We start from the raw sequence: 18062 nt of genomic DNA, 5'->3' as shown, positions 1-18062 counted from the left end.
CGCAGTGTTTTTTGAAGACTTTGTCTTCAAGCTATATATATTTGGCTAATTAGTCATTATTCCAATGGATTCCATTTAAATCCTTGTCGCTCATTCACTTTCAAACAATGTCGATTTGGCGCTCAAGTTTGGTGGGACTTGGTCTCTTTTTTTTCACTGATGGCCATTTTCCTCGCTACAATGTCGCCTTTTTCAGCCCAACAATGTCACTACATTCCATACTCACCTACGTTTTCTTACGTTTTATTAGTTTGACCTTTTTGGCTAAAACCTTTTTTTAGACAAAATCCAATAAAAGCAAGTATTTTAAATACGCCAGTCAAGTAGAAAATTGATTCATTAATCGAACGAAATTATGTGTGTGGGGCTAAATGTTCTATCCAGCTAATAATATTCGACGGAATATCAAAATTGAGGAATATGTATAAATTCGTCAGTATATTTACGGTATATTTTTAAAATGAGATGGTATATTTTGGTATATTTCTGAGGGTCGGACTGTATATTTGATCGATAAATCCGATAAATAAATCAATAGGGCCAGGCAAGAGGTAAACACGATTTTTGGACGGTTTTGGTAACTGCTGGCCTGCTTGGCAAAATAAAATGGCATTTGTACGCGATTTCGTTTGCTGACTGATGACTGCTGTACTTGGTCCTTGCCAAACACCAGACACGCGGCGGACAAAAAGAAAGTCCTGTGCAGCGGGGAACCGCTGGCTCTGACGTGCTCACATTCAACCAGGAGACGAGAAGCGTCTACTGGATGGCAAGAAGCGACAGATACTGATTGTACTGGAGAGACTGGAACACCGGGCACATAGATCAAGACGGCGGGTCAGAGCCGCAGCCTCGTTCGGGCACTCGTGCGTACATTCGCTGCTGGTGCTCTAGATCCAAAGCAGAAGTCACAGCATCAAGCGTTCGCGGGCAAATGACACAAAGGTGAGCCTCTTGGCCAACTCTGGACAGCCATAGCGTAGCCATTGACACAGCGGGGAGGGTAGGCGGAGAGTAGTGATATGAAAAAGGCTGTATATTGTTTCTCAGTGGACAGGCAGATAGTCATTTATTTATTTATTTATTATTATTAATTAATTATTATGACGCTTTTAATGTAAATCTAATGTAATCGAAAAACATCGATGTTCCAGAAAAAATACTTGTAGACAGAGCCTTCCATTCAATCCGTCCAACAGCCTCCTCCCAAAAACGCAAAATCAAAGTAGAGCAACGACTCCCGGCTGCGGCTACAACAGAAACAACTCCAAAAATCGATGCCCCACTGCCACATAATGGTCTATATGCGAATTGTGCTGACAACCTTGGTGACCGTAACGTGCCTGTTGGGGGACAACTTCGTGGAGCTTACGCAGCATCCGCTGCTGAAGGCCCTGGCGGACAATGCTACGCACGCCGCCATCGGCGCCCTTACCGGCATCGCCTTTTCGATGCAATTCTACGAGCGAACCACGCAACTATTTGGCTGGATATTGATTTTCACATGTTTCGTAGTGTCATCGTTCATTGACTTGGATCACTTTGTGGAGGCCCGTTCGCTGTACCTGGAGGTGAGTAGACGTTCGAAGGGGATACTCTTTGATTGATTGATTGTCTTTGTTCATTGCAGGATGCCACCAATCTATCGCGTCGTCCGTTCCTGCACTGTTCCAGCATCATCCTGGTCATGTTGCTGTTCTACATATGCACCGCGTGCCTGAACTACTTCCGCACCAGCCTACTGCTGGGCGCCCTGCTCTGTGCCTTCATCACACATCACACGCGTGACGCTGTGCGTCGCGGCTACTGGTTGTGTCCCATGGGACACACGGATCGAGTGCCGCAGCTTGCCTACATCATAATCACGATCATGACGCCTCATCTGTTGGGCTGTCTGCACGCCCTCTGTCGCAGTGTCCTGGTGCTAAACTTTTTGGGGCAATACGTGAAATTAAGCGAATGCAATTACCGCGGTGGATCCGGGTCAGGGCCAGGGTCGGTCTGTTTGAACGCAAACTATCGTTATATGCAGGTGTAAGGGGATTAACGATTTACCTTGTGATACGAGAACGTACTGCAAAATCATCAAATGGTGAATGCAAATGCTTTTTAGGCTTCAAGCGCATTAGATTAGCTTTAACATTGGATCAGCTAGAAACCAATTACTTCCACACTACAGGACACAATTTTAGATACTACAATTAGTTTTATTCGAGTACCTTTTGGGAACTGTGATTCCCGTCCAATCGATATGATAGTTTTGTCCATTAACTAGCGTAGGTTTTTACTAGACTCTAAATACAGATAATATCCGAATTGTGATATGTAGTTGATAGTGAAACTAGTGTAACGAGCATAGCGCACAACAAATCAGTTTTTCAACTTCCAACTTTGACTCAATATCGTAGGCAGGCCTTACTTATAGTAAATAGTATTATGTATTAAGCCATTTTAATCTATCCTAGCCGAAAGTATAATAAATCCAAATAATTGCCTTAAACTGAAGTGCTGTCTCAACAGCCTTCGAATCACGGCCAACATGCCAACATACAAATACAATCTACCATTAATCCTATTGATTTCTGCTCACCTCATAGTTTTTTCTTTTTTGTTTCTCGCGGGCCAAATTAGTTGCCATTTACAAATTGGCCCGTGCCCAGTGCAAAAGGTCTAATGGATGGCCTTCTCTCCCAAGGAATACCATCATAAATAGCACTGATTTAATTTTTCCTAAAACTGCTGGGAATCAACTGCGTTGATTCTTCCACATCGCGGTGGCTATTTTTAAAAAGTTTCATTTTAAATGTTCTCCATTCCAAATAAGTCACAATTCGATTGAAAAACTTCCCATTAGGCATACAAAAGAGGGGGGTTTTCGAAATATTCCTACGCCGTTCAGTATAAAACATGGGCGATAAATAAGTGATTAAATTGACATGACATGTGTGTACGCGTGTACATTAAGACAATGACCAGAGCGGATGCACGGCACTGCCAGACCCAAATCCCACGCAACGGTAATTTCGGAATATCAGTGGCAATAGCAGTAGCAGAAACAATAGAATTCTGGCACCCACATCACAGATTTGTTTGACATGCAAATCATCTCGTTTAGGATCGTGTCGTTTGTGGACTTTTATTTATGTGCTTTGGCGTGGCGTGGCGTGGTGTGGCGTGGCGTACATATGAACATATATGATGGAGAGAGACAAGCCGAAGAGACAACCGCAAATCTGTGAGCAGTACAAAAAGTGTCTGCGAGGCGGCAACACACGGGAAAAGCTCAGAAAAGGGGTCGCGTGTCTAGCTGTCCCTCTCTCAAACTCGAGCTCTCAATCTCCCTTTCTCGCTCTACCTCGTGTGTGGACTGTGCGTTGGTCAAAATTGCGGAACAAGAGGATAACAGTGCAAATCCGCTCGCTGTAAGTGTGCGTTACTGTAGAAGTAGACTGCAGATATAGCCATCAGCCATTGCCAGAACCGTTATAGCCCCCATGTATATTGCTTTGTTATACCGCAACGCTCCTCCAGCTGCCTTTTGACCTTGAATGCTTTTCATGCTTCGCTTGGCAGCAACAGCGATTCGTTTGAATTTCGTACATCTCTCTATGGGGCTGCTCCGGTGATATCACTACCCCGCCATTAAGGCCAGAATAAAGTGTGACATTTCCAGCTTGCTAAACATCGCTCAAGCGTTCCCAGAGCCATTAACAGCCCGTTAAATCTCAAAATCAATGTAATGGTTCCCAGGAAAATCACGAGTTCTATTGGATCTGAAATATTGCGTTTGTGAACTGGCAAAGTTTCATAATACTTGTCTGGCACGATCATAGCTTGTACGGGGTATAGAAAGATATACATACCTACATATGTATACGATATATGGTTTAAAAATAAACACTGTAAATATTTACATTGGAAATCTAAAGAGCAAAACGATTTCTCATCATAATTTGCTTGCTTCATTTTTATGCGGGAAATTCACTTTCCTCAGATCAACGCGTGGCAAATTTAATACACATAGTACATACATACATATATGCTTGTATTTGCCGAAAAATGTTTATTAAATAAATAAGCTATTCGAAAATCCTGGAATGAGTTCTGCCCGATGATTTGATGAACTGATAATGGGATGTTAAACCCTCTAACCGAATCGGGTTCTGGTTTTCTCCGGTTAGATGCCATCGAAACTGCTCTTGCAACTGGAGGAAGTGTCATTCCATTGAGGGAAAGTCATTCACTGATAGCCCCAATGATCGATAACGAACAATATTTTGTAGCCGAGCAAAAGCCCAGAAAAATACAGCGTACAAAAATAAATCACCAATGAAACACGGAGGGGTGGGCTCCTCATGATTGATGCTGCTTTGGCTTTTAACATCACACAAAGGCCTGGCATTCGCGCCGATTGAGCTGTACTTCATGGTGTTGGAGGTCCCTGCAATTTCAGCTTCTATGCAAGAGAAGAACCCCACCAGCCCCAACCCTGCGTGTGAGCAATGTGTAATTTTTAGACGCCTTACCTGCATCGCCTGAACGGTCCACGACAGCTGCCTAATTAAAATTATCAAAGATTCTCTGGGACTGTGTTGCTGATGCCAAGTTTCTTGGGGAGGCAGCCTACATGCCCACACACCACCATACCCCCACCGGGCGGGGTGTGTGTCAATCGTTAAAAATAACACATACGCAGTGTGGCACACTAACGCACTTGCAATTCTGCTGCCTCTGTTCTGTGCAACCGGGTTGAATGACTCGAGTCTGTGCGTCTGACTAAATATAAACTTTGTCGTCTGCCTGCCTACTTGCCTCCTGCCTTCCCCGTTTATAAAATGCTCTTCTGATTTTCAATATACATAACTAGATTTATGCTCGCCAAATTCTGCTCCATGGAACAAATATAAGTAAACATGTTTGCCAATACATTTTTTAGAAATCTGCAATATCTGATGGAACATGTATTTCTTTAGATTCACAAACGAACACAAAATTCGCCTCGTCACAAGATCTAAATGCGATGCCGGCTAAGCTTGTTGACAAAGAGCGAGAACAGGCTAAGAAATCGGCGAAAATAAATCAAAAAATTAAAATTAACAAAATGGCAATGCCAGAACGAGGCGAGATTTCTTAATTCCTGTGCCGTAAGATCTCCGAGAGAGGCAGAGAGATCTCCGGCTCTCTCCAAACTGCTGTTTCGACAACATTTTGGTTTTCGCTGTTCACTTTTTGGCAGCTTTTCGAGCAAACTGTTCAATATTGTTTGGGATTCCGTGCCGAGACGATCGTCGACAGATCGCGCGCGCACCGAAACCGAAAAATTCTATAGCGACAATATCCATTTATTGAGCAAAAACCAAACCATATATAATAGAAAAAGAATTTAATTTATCTACTATTCGTACTATAAATGCTCCAGTTATCAGACATTCTTGGGATTCAGTTTCAAAGTAAATCAGAATACGTAAAAAAGTGTAAAAGTGCCGTCAATCGAACATATACATACAATATTTAAAGTCCATTTAAGTGTTTGTAAATATAGCGATAAATAACCAACACAGAAACTAGGCCAAAAGCGGCCCCCTTTCTACCCCACCGGCACCAAGCAATCACTTGTTGAGGCATCTCCTCATTTGCTGTACGCTTTGCTTATCCTCATCTCCGGTATCATCAATATTGAATATTAAATGAGCCCAATGAGTGGACTACGTCATCAGCTGAAGGTGAGTGCTGCACCCAGGGAGAGAGACCCTTGAACCTTGGAGACATATTCATTCATTCTGATACTTCACACCACACCACACCGAACCGATCTCCACTCAACCCAATTTGACTCGCATTTGTCTAAATATTTGCTTAAGCGCTATTCCATGAAGGCAAAACACTTTCGCTCTCCGTCTGGTAGGCGTTAAATCCGCCTCCTCTGGCATACACAATCTGTTTATTTCTTTTGTTATGGGCAAATATTAATATTTGTTGCTCTCTTCCGGCCGTCGTCAGCATTTTCCAGTGCAGCAGTCAGAATTTTGCTCTGTTTTCATTAATTCGTCGGTGACCTCCTCCTGGAAGTCGACATTTCTCTGTGCTTCTAAATTGGCATTTATGTAACTCCTCTGTTCTTTCTCTTTGTTTCTAAATTGGATAATAGTTCATCTGCGGCCTTCCTTTTCTAAATTGGCTCTTCATTCTTCTGATCCCACTCCCTCTTTTACACGAATTCCAAGAACCATAGAGTACAAAGTTTCCCCAAAACGATCACAGAATGCGACATACGAGTATTTGCCCATTTGATCAGGAGGGGCGTTCATAGTTTTCATAGCCGGAGTACATATCTTAGTCAATCTTTAATCCTTTCTCTTCCACTCTGGGGTCTCCCTCCGTCGTACATGAATAGTCTTCTACGACAAGACTTCGTAATTGGCCAAATGACGGCAATGACGGCATAAATCGCAAATAAGTTTCCGTGGCGACGGAGCCCGTCAATTAACATCCTTAAATTTATACAAAAAAAATGTATATATATAGAATCAAGAGATGAAGGGACTGTGACAGTACTTACCTAATAATTCTACAGTAGCTCTGTCGTAGCTCATGGCGACCAACACAGTACCGCCCACTATGTCACTTGCCAGTTCCCAGGGGTCCCAGTGAAGATTATAATTCTATTCTACACCCTCCTCGAAGCAGGAGGAGCAGGAGTATGCCAGCAATGATTAGGTATAATCCAATAATAAATAACCAATCACGGATTACAGTTTTCTTGGCAACAAAGCACGCACGCACGCTCTACTCCTACTTACATGTTTTCCTGCGATTCTTCACAAGAGCTTAAACGCTGATATACAACCCTTTTATGTAGACCCTCATTGATTGCATCTGATATGCTGATGGTCAACTGGTGCAGATCTAAACTCTGATCTACTTCCAATGACTTCAGCGCTTCTGCATTGTCATCCTTGTCATCTCCTAAACATACTTTGACTTTTTGGAAGATGGCCTATTGCTTTTTGGTAAGTGTAAATCGTTTGCCGAGCTTTAGGGGCACTGTCTCTTCCCTTTCCCAGCCAGACCTTCGAGCTGTGTCCGACTGAGGTGGAGTATCGACAGTATTCGTTGCACTGGCGCTGGCTGATTCCCTCACCCTCTTCTAGGTGCTACAGGTGCTCCAAATTCGCTCACAGTTAGTCCAGTGTGAGGATTAGCTTAGTTAGGCTCAGAAAACATTTCCTAATCGATGCCTGAGAAATTTCCTGAGACTGACTCCATCGTCCCAGTCAATTGTGTAAGGGATCCCAGGTAAATAAGGAGCCAGGGAGATCAGGTGGATTGCTCTTTGGGCGAATTTGCGAATTGTCGCCAAAGTGTATTTAGTCGACTTGCAAAAATCCCCCTAATCTCTTAGTCACTATCCACTATCTTAGTCCGCATGATGCCTCCTTTTGAAATGACATTTAGAGACTCACCTGGAAAAAGAGCTTAAATTTGTTGAGAACTGATGGCTGGGAATGACTGGGAAGTTAATTTTATTGCCTTATTTATTTGACAGCCAAATTGGATCTGAAAAGTGTAAAAAACGATCATTTCTCGTGCTGCGCTGTTCCCAGCTTCACCGGAAACCCAAGCTGAAGCATGTAACCCTCTCGCTCTCACTGCGTGCTTTTCCCATAAGACTCCCTTTTTGCACTCAGTCAGTAAAATCAGTCATAAGGCTATTAAGCGCAGCCAACTTCACATGGTGTGATGCCAATTCTGAGATCTGCCAGATAGTTCAGGTTATATCAGATTAGCGGTACTCATGTATACTGTCAGAAAATACTAGAAGTAATTGATTAATTTAATTCATTTACTTGTCCCAGTTTCAAAAGTCTAAACTAAATAAGTAAAGGTTTAACAAAAACCCCAGTTAAGCAATGTCTATTTAAGGCGAACTTGCGGGCTGCCTTGCTACAACTTTCCAGCTTCTGAAATGTTTTCTAAGATACACAGTATTTATAATTGGTTTGCTTACCGTACTTTCCTTCCTTCGTACCTCTTTCTTCCTGGTTCTCTCTTTGCATCTTTTCTGAAATCCCCAGAACGAGGCGAGATTTCTTAGTTCCTGCGCCGTAAGATCTCCGAGAGAGGCAGAGAGATCTCCGGCTCTCTCCAAACTGCTGTTTCGACAACATTTTGGTTTTCGCTGTTCACTTTTTGGCAGCTTTTCGAGCAAACTGTTCAATATTGTTTGGGATTCCGTGGCGAGACGATCGTCGACAGATCGCGCGCGCACCGAAACCGAAAAATTCTATAGCGACAATATCCATTTATTGAGCAAAAAACAAACCATTAATAAGAGAAAAAGAATTTGATTTATCTACTATTATTCATACTGTAAATGCTCCAGTTTTCAGACATTCTTGGGATTCAGTTGCAAAGTAAATCAGAATACGTAAAAAAGTGTAAAAGTGCCGTCAATCGAACATATACATACAATATTTAAAGTCCATTTAAGTGTTTGTAAATATAGCGATAAATAACCAACACAGAAACTAGGCCAAAAGCGGCCCCCTTTCTACCCCACCGGCACCAAGCAATCACTTGTTGAGGCATCTCCTCATTTGCTGTACGCTTTGCTTATCCTCATCTCCGGTATCATCAATATTGAATATTAAATGAGCCCAATGAGTGGACTACGTCATCAGCTGAAGGTGAGTGCTGCACCCAGGGAGAGAGACCCTTGAACCTTGGAGACACATTCATTCATTCTGATACTCCATACCACACACCACACCGAACCGATCTCCACTCAACCCAATTTGACTCGCATTTGTCTAAATATTTGCTTAATCGCTATTCCATGAAGGCAACAAACTTTCGTTCTCCGTCTGGCAGGCACTAAAGCTGCCTCCCCTGGCATACACAATCTGTTTTTTTTTTTTGTTATGGGCAAATATTAATATTTGTTGCTCTCCCCCCATCACCCAATCTTCGCGGTATCTATAAATACATTTTAAAAACAATATTTGTACTACAATTCGTTAATTTGTTTATCAGGGTCATTTGTTATTTTTTGATTGAGTTGCTCATTAAATTATATTTATTATTAAATATGCACTTTAAGTATCATCTTCAGGTATCTTAGTACCTCTCAGCCCATTCTGGGGACAAAGCTCAAGTTTCAAGCCAACAAAGTTGCACCTTTCTCCGTAATAGTCAATTGTTTTAAATGTGAGCAACCATTAAATGGGGAAAACTAAAATCTTGCCAGCGATAAACGCCGCTCAAGTCGTTCGACAGCATTACAGACCATTTCCCCCAAGGAGGCCGGGCCATAAAACGCGTCTCTGTCGCAGCCAATAACATTGTAGCGAGAACACATCATTAAAGTGCACAGACAGCCATACATCTATGAGATAAACTCGTACGTATATGTCTATATATATATATGAATATATCTACATGTGCCGTTGGCAAATTGGCTTTTCGTGTTCGTGTCGTGGCGGAGTCTAGAGTCCGGGATTCATTATGACATAGAAAATGGCCCATAATTGCTTCTTGATGTGCAAGTCTCTAGGCATCCAAAATGCGTTTCGGTGCTGTTTTGCGGCATTAAAAAGTCCATTGTTTATCGGATTCTATATATGTATATACGTAATCTAAACACTGGCGATTATTAACTTTTCTTTACTCTGGCGATTTGTATATTTGAAATTCATCCAACAAATTATGATGTGCGCACTAAGCGTGGAAATATTTATAAGTAGATATGTATTTGATATGTATTTTCATTCAGGGCTACCAAGTCTATCAAAATTCCATAATATATTTTGACAAACCAGACGAAAATTTATGCTTTTGGCAAGGCATAATATTCGCATAAAAAAACTGTTTATACTCGCAGAATCGTACATCTTGAATACGATCAAATTAAAGCAGGTACATTTTAGTGGAAAAGTGTCAACGAAAAATGCTATTAAACTTAAGCGAGCATTAAACATGTCAGTCTTTGTGTAAATTTATTAATTTGTTTTCATTTTATGCCACTTGGCACGTGAGCAATGCCTGGATCGGTCTTTGACCAACTGATTGGTCTCTCGGAGATAACTAACCTGGGCCAAGACCTCACAGAACTGCCGAGCGAGCCATGAGAGCATCTGCTGCATTACAATTACCATGTATGTATGTACCATAGGTACATATGTAGGTCTGAATTAGATTTATTTAATTATAATAAGGGTATTCTTCTCATTGTTCAGACAATTCAATTTTAATACCGCACGATAAAAGGAAATATTTTCATACCCATAGAGAAGTAGGCAGAAATACCACTTCCATTTTCCCCCAAAATGACTTACTAATTGATATTTCTGCACCTTAAATTCTCTTGAAATAAACACAAAATTGAAAACAAAATAAAACGTGACACAAAATAAACAAATTCGGACATGATTGAATTAAGCGCTAATCGATTTTCTTCTCATTTCACTGGGGCAAAAAGAAATGCGAATTTTCAATGTACCGTGGATGAAACTCTTTCATATTTAAATCTGATATTGAATTATATACTTAGTATTTTCGTAAATGTATATGTATGTATATTTTTAGCACTCTCGTTGTGCAATTTCGTAATTAATCAAAAATTGCTGAAATACTTTCAACTGACGACGTAATTGGATTTGGTTTTGCGCGAGGAAAAACAATGGAAAATCACAAAAACATTCCCCTCAATTAATTAACTTATAAATATCTAATCCCATCAAGGAATCTTCGCTTCGAGATTGTTATTTGAGGTGACAATTGACTGCATTTTCACTTCTCTGGGGTCTTTGTTGCCCGAATGCTGGGAATACCTCGATCCCAAATCGAATTAAAATAGAATGGGTGCTAAAATAACAGCGTAATAGACAAAATGTCAAAAATAAAACGTCAGTCGGGCCAGACATTAGTCTATTAAGACAAGATGTAAATCAAAAATACAATTGTGTATCTGCCTTCATCGTCATCTGCCCCATTCCGTACCTCCCCCATCGTCCATCAACGGCGATGCTTCAGCTCAAAAATATGCAATGCTTTTTCTGCACACCCCGACTAACATTTTCTCTTGACTGTATTTTATATGTACCTAGTATGTATATTTAATCTGTATTCTTTTATGTCTATTTTTTCAGATGCTGGGAACAGCTCTGCTGGGCAAACGAGCCACCAAGGTAAATACAACAAAAACCCGAAAATTCTGCTAAATTCAGGTTTTAATCTATTTGATTTTCACTCTCGTTTTGCAGTCTGTCAAAAAGAAACCATTTACAGAGGTGGAAATAACAGGTAAGTCACAAAAATCAACAAAATGAAATATTTGTGTGAAAACAAAGAGAGTAGAGCAGTGACCTCTGTCTGATATTCAGGTGAGCTGTTGAGCAGAATTGAGGTTTAACCAGATTATAATTGATCTGTTCTGTGGATAAATACAGCAAGTGTACGAGTATTATCTGGGAGGAAGCCGTCTTCTGTTCGACCCTCAAGGGGACTACACATTTCGGGATAGGCCCACTCCGCGTATACGCAATCTTCTTAGAGTACATCGGACTGCAATGTTCTGTTCAAATTTAGACTGGCCAAAATGCTGACCGCCTTTTTCATGTTTTGTGTTTTGCTAAAAATATAATTTTAAGTGTGCAGCCAACTAATTTTAGCTGCCGCTCGGACAGGTCCACTGACACTTTAAGATAGATGGATATTACGAGTATACTGGGGCGCTGTTTGAGGTATTTTTATTACTTGTCCGCTTTCAGCAAACAACAAAACAATGACTGTAGAAATGCGGCTATAATCTAATCACGATAGCCATAATCGAGTTGAAATTTAATTAACGCGCCTCCTTCTTTTTGGGCCAGATACGAGTACGAATGGTGGTAGCCACAAATACCAATGAAGGTGAGGCAGAAGGCGAGGCAGAGCAAGAGATAGCTGACACCCACAAATCACGTGCCCAATTAGCGGGGAAATAAAAATCGACTATCATGAATATATGTAGAGAGCAGAGATGCAGATACTTGCCACACAGCCACAACTAACAACATTATGCGAAATGAACCACGCTCTCATGGCTATGGAGATTTACCTCGAAAAGTGTTTGGATCAGATAAGACGCTCTTGATTTCTGGCCAACTGTGGGATCAGCATCAGCCCATCCATCAGCCAAGTGACACATTTCTTGGCTGACAGGCAAATGTGTCTTGAGCAGAACTTATCATATTGAAATCTCTTCGGACACTTTCACATGACATGGCCCTGTCAGACTGTTAATATCCAGCAAATATTTGCGCGAAAGAGGTAACCGATGGCTGGAGTGACTCACTGAAGTGCTGGGTATTATGGGTTTTATTCTATTCAAAATTTAGATATGGTATGGAAACTAAGATTAAAAGTTCTAAGCGCCTTTCTATGCGATTCTCAAAGTACGCAGCTTAGGAGAAGTGGTTTTGCGATTTGGCAACATTTGACAATTCAAATGAGTTCAGTCCATTCTTACTAGTATATATGTACAATGTATCATGTTATCTCTATAAACTCCAGCATAGCCCCTTCATATCCGTTTGGTAGTAAATATTATCACCTGTTCATTAATATTCATTTATCAATCATACTATGAAATGTTTTATTGATATTTTAGTACCCATTGGAAAATTCGAGGGAATCTTTTGGAAAGCAAAAGATACAAACATATGTAAAGGCAGAATAAATCAGAAGTACTCATCTACTGTCTCCTCTAAAGCCCAAGACAAGCCCATTCAAAGCTATTTTTTGAGGCTAAGGCCCCACTCAAAGTGTTGTCTGCCTTTCAACAATCTGACAACACAGAAATCGCGATAAGAACACAAATAAGAACAGTAATAATAATAATAACTGAGAGCAAATAGTGTACATATTAGTGGATTACGCCATATAGAGTTGTACTTAATGAACAGTCAGACAACTGCTTGGCCCATCCCCATCCCCATTCCAGAACCCATCCCAGACCCCATCTCAACGAGGCCCCCTGCCCAGATTTGGGTGCTGCCATCAGCTGATAACTGATAACCGAGTTATCTGAAATGAAATATAATACAATATAGTACCACAGACACAGGGGCCAGGCCAACCCACACCCAGATATAAAGAGAGGAGGGAACCCTAGCAAAAGTGGTTCATTTCAGTCATTATCTTGGAGTTTTCGTAGATAAATCGTGCGGCAAGCGTTGGCGTTCGTGCAGCATTTCGGGCCCTAACAGAATATTCCCAGCCTATGTAGCGGTTAGAAGTGTCCGTTCCGCGTGTCTCTCCACTCTCCAGCCTTGATTGATCGCAGCCGTCCCATCCATCAAATCTCCATTGGAAACACGATCACTGAACGCTGCCAAATTAGCGTCTATTGGAAATATGAGCAAAGATGATAAGTGTGAGTATTGTCCAAAAGCATTTCGGGACGTGTGCCGAGGGCCGTGTCCCGTGCCCGTGTCCGGTGTGCCGCATGCCGTAAATCTGAAAGCGAACTTTAGACATGTTATCGGTGGCGTGCTATCGATACCATACCCCCGATTGTGTTGATTACAGCACAGCCGAAAATTGCTAATTTGTCAAAAGAGTGACAACAAATCCACTTTGAGAGACAGAGGCCGTGCCAATTTGTCGACACACTTGTAAAACTAATTAAACGTTTGTCACCAGCCACGTATGTATGTATGTTTCTCTCCCTCTATTGCCCTGGCACTTATCGCTCGACAATCTATCTCTGTTCGCGTGCGTGTTTGTGCGTGTCTGTGCATGTGTGTTTGGCAAGTGGGCGGTGGGCGGTGGGCGCTGGGCCTGGCAGTTAATTTGTTGCCACTTTCCCCGCTGATGAAAGCTGACAGACAGGGGCCGCTACAATATTCAACGTTTTTTTTTTATTTCTTTGTTTTTGTTTTTTTTTTTTGGATGCGACACGCCTGCATCTTGATTTATGGTTGCGCCACGCTGGCGGTTTTTTATTCCTATGCCACAAAATTCTCAGCTTGACACTCGAGCGGCGTTATGAACGGCACCGCAATTAGCCGGAAAAAGAAAACAGAGAATAGAGAAGCGGGAAAAACGAAAAAGTGAAAAATGAGACCGTTCAGTGGTTGGAAAGTTTCCATCTCACTTTAAATTTCACGCGTTACCAGGAAACGTGGATCCTGCTGTCCCAAGCTAAAAGCTTCCGATCGATCGTGAAGGGGAACACCTTCTCCATAAAAGAGCTTTCGTTCAGCAATTTCCATTAGAAGTTAATGTTTAAACAAGTGGGCTAATTTGGTCACGTAAATGGAGTCAATATTAAAACGAAACGAAGCCAGTAATTCCGTTTGAAGTCTGCTTATGAGTGGGTACATGCATACATATGTGCGTGACTATGCAGTACTCCGAATATCCTGGTCCTTTGCAGTCTCGCTCCATTGCACTCCTGCTATATATTGCGTATATTGCAACCAATCCCGCTTTTTTGGCATCGTATATTCCACTCGGCACGTTTTGGACTTGAAATATTTTGATGATGGCAGCGGCGGCCCTCGGATTGATTTCTGAATATTAATGATGGTCCTTGTAGCAGCAGCTGCACTCCCATTAAGTCGAATCTCTCTGTGCACATGGGTAGCGCCGAGGCTCTTGACAGCCCCATAAAAAAATGGTTAAGTGAAAACGCATCTCTAAATGGCCATCGCATCGTAAAAATCAAATTTATGGTGCATTTTTGCACACTTAAAGCCTGAAAATCGAAGAGCAAGGCGAACGATAGAGAGAGTTAAGGATTGTGACTGTTATTAAGCATTAAAATCCGGCAGCCGAACCGATATTAGACTGCTGGCGACCGCCGTGGGTGGCGTGCCCTCTGGTCTCGGCACGTGACCTCATTATTCGGGTGTCGTAGGCGTTCGTGGTTTATGTTTGGTGTGGGAGCCCTCTACCGTACTTTATTCCAAATACGATTTACGCCTTAATCTGGTCTGGGAAAGTTTTTTTGCGTCGTAGTTCGTGTTTGACCCTGAAACAGAGCTTCACATATTGAGAACTCTGTGCGGAAATGGTTGATTGTTTGTTATGTTCTCAAACTTTAGGCAATTCATTTTCATTAAAAAGTTGGTTTGCATTGGGGATTGGGGTTGAACGAACTAAGGATGCGCTCAATCAAGGATGCAACAAAGATATGGGCGGACAGGAGTCTGTTAACGAATTACAGCTCATTTTTTCCAAAGGGTAGGCAAACCCTAAGCACGTTTCTTTCTGAATCCACCATTGTAGAGGCGCGCGGGAACTCTTTTAATTAGCCGATAATTGGAATCGAATCCCGCGTAAATCCATTTGGAATCTCGAATTAATTGTGAATTACGTAAAACCCAATGAAATCGTTGCATAAACGACTTACGTATTCGTATTTTGCGCCTTGCTGTCCTCCCTCCCGCTCTTCCGCTCTCCCGCTCTCAGATGCCGCCTCCGATAGCACAACACACAAACACTTACGCCCGGGCAAAGAGCCGTGCCGTTTTTCGTCAATTTGTTTTGTTCCACATATTCGCTGAGCCAAACAAACGGTTTTTATTCCGCCTGTGTGAGGAAGGGAGATAGATGGTAATGCAAGAGAGACTTTAGCGGTTCCAGTCGTTCCAGAGAGAGCTTTGCTTACCCCTCCAACATAGAGAGAGAGAGAGAGAGAGAATGAGAAGGAGAGGCGAGGAGAATCGTGCCTGCTTCCCGTTGCATGCTGCACAAAATGCATTCCTGTTCTTCTTGTTTTTGTTTTTTCTGCCAAGGTTACGTGAAGGCCTTTTCCTTGTAGGATGTTGTGCAAGGGGCTTAACTATGTACAGGGTGTCTGTGGTAGTCTTTTAGAGGCAATGATTTGGGCGATGTGTGTGTGTGTGTGGAAAGGTTTAACATTTATTTGGATGCAAATAATGTGTACGTTTACAGACAAATGATATATATATATATATATGTCTGTACATTTTGAATAATATCCCCAATTTATTTACGTTCTGTTGTCATCACAAAAACCACAATTAATGTGCCTTTGAACACTTATGATACTCGCATTTCATCCACAAAAAGCCCCGAAAAGTCCTTCAGAAATAGCGCGCAAAAAAAAACGCCAAAAAATAGGCGAAACTTATCACGTGAATGCGCTTTACTTTCGCACTGGTGTTGCTGTGAGGAGGGGAGGAGGACCTGAGGGGAAAGAGTGCAGTGCAAGAGACTCTCGCTCTCCGTCTCCGTCTGTGTGGCTCTCTTCGTGCGAAGAAGAACGTTATGAAAACAGAAGCAGCAACAAAAACAAAACAGATTTGTTGAATGAAATTGCGACGAAGCCACAAACCGAACCGACCTGAACCGAACTGAACCGAACCCGAAGCCATACGAACACGAGGCGCCATCTAACGGCACCAGAACCGAATGGGGGGCCTATCATGGAGCCAACCACCACCCACCCGAAGCTGCTGCCAATGTTGCCCTGTCTGCCTGCCTGCCTGCCATTCATGAGGTTCCGCTGGGTGCCGTTCAGTTCAGTTTCGAAGTCGACGCGATTGCCAACAGAAGACGCGACGGAAAGTCCGAGTCCCCACTCTGTGGTCTAGTCCCCAACTAACAACCAACCTATCGCTATCTCCACTATCCGGCTATCAGTTCCGAAGTTTAGATTCCGGGCAGTGAACCTCTTGGCAGAGCGGCGTAATTTCACAAGTTATATGGTAATCGGAGAGATAATGTTAGCCAAAGTTTTGATTGGTTTCACACTGTCCTGTGTCTGAATGGGCTTAAAGTCCAAGCCCTACTCTGTGTCTGTGCCAGTGCCTGTGTCTGTGTCTGGGTCCGGTTCGAAAGGACTGCTGCAAGACCCCAGACGGAGTCTGTTATGTCACTTGTGGTAACAATAGTTGCAACTGCAAAAGACTTTCCTTTTGCAATTGGCATTCTATTGGGACAGGACAGATATGAGTCAGGTCAGAGCTATTCGCTTGGAAATTTGATAAGACAAATGAGTTTCCCCATCTGATAAACATTTCAAAGCTGTTAAAGCTGTTTAGCCAAAAGAATGTTGAGCATTCATTCTCACCACCAAACTATAGAATGCTAATATTCCACGCCATATTTATTGGCCTTAAGAGAAATTGGCAGCAAGGCAATACACATATCAAGTGCGAGGAAACTCCACAAATGACATTTGATGAAAGCCGTCAAGTGTGTGACGCGGAGAGGTCAAAGAAGGAGAAACCTGACCCTGAGGCCAAACAACACATTGGCATTTGACCTCAATCAGTCATCAGACCTCAGTTGTGTAATTAATTTCAATTAATACTACGAGTACTACGAGATGGGGGTTTTGATTGGAGGATTTCCAAAAAGAAATCCATGCCGAATCGGGTTAATTATAATCGTTTATAGGCTGCTCTGCCAAGATCAACAATAATCATACCCATTATTTGCTATTTTTGAAGTGAAATCTTTGAGAACTTTTGAAAGTGGATAAACAAATCGCGAACATTACTCATACCCTCCATGCCCCATTGAAAGGCAGGGAAAAGACACACAACAAAAAGTACACAAACATCCGCAAAAAGTAAAAGTAATAATTGCCAAAGAGCAAAACGAGAGAACATCTTAACAGCCAGATAATCGCACAAATAAACGGGCGTCCAGAGGCACGCTAAATCTATAAATACCATATAGAACTGCTATATAAAACGGAAAGAAGAACCTAGATCTACAGAAATGGATCACAAAGAAATCGCAAGTCAAGTGCGAGGTGAGCTAAGTATGGACATCCGTTTCGATTCTTTAATACCTACTTCAATATTTGTTATTTGTTAAATGCACACCGTAAATGTTTTATTCCTAAAAATACTTTCAATACATTTTAAGATATTTTCACACTTCAAAGTTGTTAAATATTTAAATATTTTTTTGATCGTATGTGTACTTTTATGGGTATTTAAATGCTATACGTGGGGGAGCTCGGTACTTCGCTACTTATCTGTCAGCACTAATCAATAGCACAAGTCTATAATATATAATACGGTGATGCAATCGTCCTG

General features: G+C 41.9%; 2 protein-coding genes across 8 annotated transcripts in view; both read left to right on the top strand.

Moving 5' to 3' along the window:
- The first annotated feature begins 513 nt into the window (after window positions 1-513).
- LOC4812227 (transmembrane protein 267) lies at window positions 514-2579 on the top strand. Of its 2 annotated transcripts, none has more exons than XM_001352385.4 (3): window positions 514-945; window positions 1155-1571; window positions 1631-2579. In XM_001352385.4, the coding sequence occupies exons 2-3, from the start codon at window positions 1278-1280 to the stop codon at window positions 2036-2038; spliced, it is 702 nt and encodes a 233-aa protein (XP_001352421.3). In that variant the 5' UTR covers window positions 514-945; window positions 1155-1277; the 3' UTR covers window positions 2039-2579. The 2 variants fall into 2 exon arrangements, with proteins under 2 accessions (XP_001352421.3, XP_033239295.1); XM_033383404.1 differs by having other exon boundaries at window positions 533-551.
- A 686-nt stretch (window positions 2580-3265) lies between these two features.
- Eip63F-1 (Ecdysone-induced protein 63F 1) overlaps window positions 3266-18062 on the top strand; it is a 28753-nt gene continuing 13956 nt past the window's right edge. Inside the window, exons 1-3 of one of the 6 annotated variants that reach the window (XM_015188064.2) lie at window positions 3266-3422; window positions 11148-11186; window positions 11262-11301. In XM_015188064.2, the coding sequence (XP_015043550.1) occupies window positions 11148-11186; window positions 11262-11301 (79 nt within the window). In that variant the 5' untranslated portion in view covers window positions 3266-3422. Of the gene's footprint in view, window positions 3423-5287; window positions 5724-8217; window positions 8688-11147; window positions 11187-11261; window positions 11302-13188; window positions 13415-16542; window positions 16719-17465; window positions 17783-18062 lie in introns of those variants that run through there. The other 5 variants (XM_015188067.2, XM_002135266.3, XM_015188066.2 and 2 more) reach the window with 5 other exon arrangements.

The sequence above is a fragment of the Drosophila pseudoobscura genome, chromosome X (genome assembly GCF_009870125.1).
Source record: "Drosophila pseudoobscura strain MV-25-SWS-2005 chromosome X, UCI_Dpse_MV25, whole genome shotgun sequence".
NCBI classification, from domain to species: Eukaryota; Metazoa; Arthropoda; class Insecta; order Diptera; family Drosophilidae; genus Drosophila; species Drosophila pseudoobscura.
The sequence above is the reverse complement of the archived record's forward strand: the minus strand, read 5'-3'. Positions and strand labels throughout refer to the sequence as shown.